Source organism: Mus pahari, chromosome 19, assembly GCF_900095145.1.
Source record: "Mus pahari chromosome 19, PAHARI_EIJ_v1.1, whole genome shotgun sequence".
Lineage (NCBI taxonomy): Eukaryota > Metazoa > Chordata > Mammalia > Rodentia > Muridae > Mus > Mus pahari.
Genome location: NC_034608.1, coordinates 76,573,142 through 76,574,642, shown reverse-complemented (window position 1 = coordinate 76,574,642; position 1,501 = coordinate 76,573,142). Strand labels below are relative to the sequence as shown.

At 42.7% G+C, this 1,501-nt stretch overlaps 1 protein-coding gene across 1 annotated transcript in view; it reads right to left on the bottom strand.

The window, feature by feature from the left end:
* Positions 1-277: 277 nt before the first annotated feature.
* Positions 278-1,501, bottom strand: part of Cbr4 (carbonyl reductase 4) — a 15,765-nt gene continuing 14,541 nt past the window's right edge. The window contains exon 5 of the mRNA XM_021219698.1: positions 278-733. Within this exon, the coding sequence (XP_021075357.1) occupies positions 555-733 (179 nt within the window). The 3' untranslated portion in view covers positions 278-554. The remainder of the gene's footprint in view (positions 734-1,501) is intronic.

The following is a 1,501-nucleotide window of genomic DNA, read 5'->3' as shown; positions in this document are numbered from 1 at the left end:
TCACTGGGGGTGGGCTCTGAGATTTTACATCCTGGCTCCACTTCCTGCTCCCTCTCTCTGCTTCTGGAATGTGGATGAAATGCAGCCAGCAAGTGCTCTGCTCCCTGCACCACACTTGCCCGGACTGCTGCCCCATCTTCCCTGCCACACACATCAAGGGACCCTTTTCTCCACTATATTGCTTTTGGCCATGGTGTTTTACCACAGGAAAAAAAAAAGTAACAATAAAAACTGTACCTCAGTCTTCTGTAAATACTCTTATTTTAGCAACAGTCTAGAAGGTTGAAGTCTTTAATATCCAGCTTGATTCGGGTGTATCACAATAACCCTTAAAAATGTCCATGGTCTATAAGACAGAGAATTCACCCCCTTTAGATTACAACTGGTTACACTTTGTTTTTTGAGACATGTTCATACACAGATGGAATCCTTTGTAGCATCCATTAGCTGATTTGTTTCCATTAGCAAATGTCACCCATATAGATGGGATTGTTTAATTAATAGGGAAATGTGTGCTTGACCCAAAGCGCCATCACAGTTAACATCATCTCTAATTAGATGGTGAGCTGCAATCCTCCATCCACGATAAGAACATGGCCTGTGATGTATGGTGACTCTAAAAGAAACACAATGGCATGTGCTACCTCAAGAGTTTCTCCAAACCTCCCAAGAGGGATGTTTCTCTTGAAGTGTTCTTCTTTCAAGTGTCTTGTCATATCCGTGCGAATAAATCCTAAAAGAGAAATGATAAATTCAGTTGAAAAATATAAACACTAAAAGTTGTTGTTCAACTCTTATAAAGAGAATTTGCTTCTGAGAGTTTGACACTATTAATAAACATTGTTTAGGAACTTCAGAATACTGTTAGCAATTACTTAGGTATACAATTTTATTCACTCTAACTCAATGAATGTTTTTTGAATACAAAAATGCCTAACTCCCAAGTCCATGGCTCAGCTCTTGGCAAACGTAAAGACAATGCTGTTGAATATAACAGGCAGGTACAAACATAAATGAAACATAATGCATTCTTTGAGTAACTAAAATCTATGAAGGAAGGAAGTAATTGCCGCATACCCAATTGTAATGTAATAAAGTCTGGGGAATCCATAGATAAAATGACAGAGAAATAATTTTCACACAGGTGGGGCAGAAAGGAAGAAACAGTATTGAGAGACGAGATCACAAAGATGGGCCCATGAAATGATTTTGCAATACTAATAAGGATTAGACCATTCCATGTACTAAACCACAATAACTGGTAAGACTCCAAAAGTCCACATAAGAAAAAAGTCCTGATCTTTGCTCCGGTGCACTGCCGGGGAGAGAGCNGACTGCTGAGGAGGGACCCGGGTCTGGTCCCGGTCGTCCGGCGCCGGTCCCGCCCAAGGAGGGGTGTTCGCCTGGCAGCAGTCCCCAGGCTGATCCGGCACCGGCACCTTTCCCCGCCCAAGGAGGGATGTTCGCCTGGGAGTAGCCCCCCAGCATCCAGCGCCTTTCC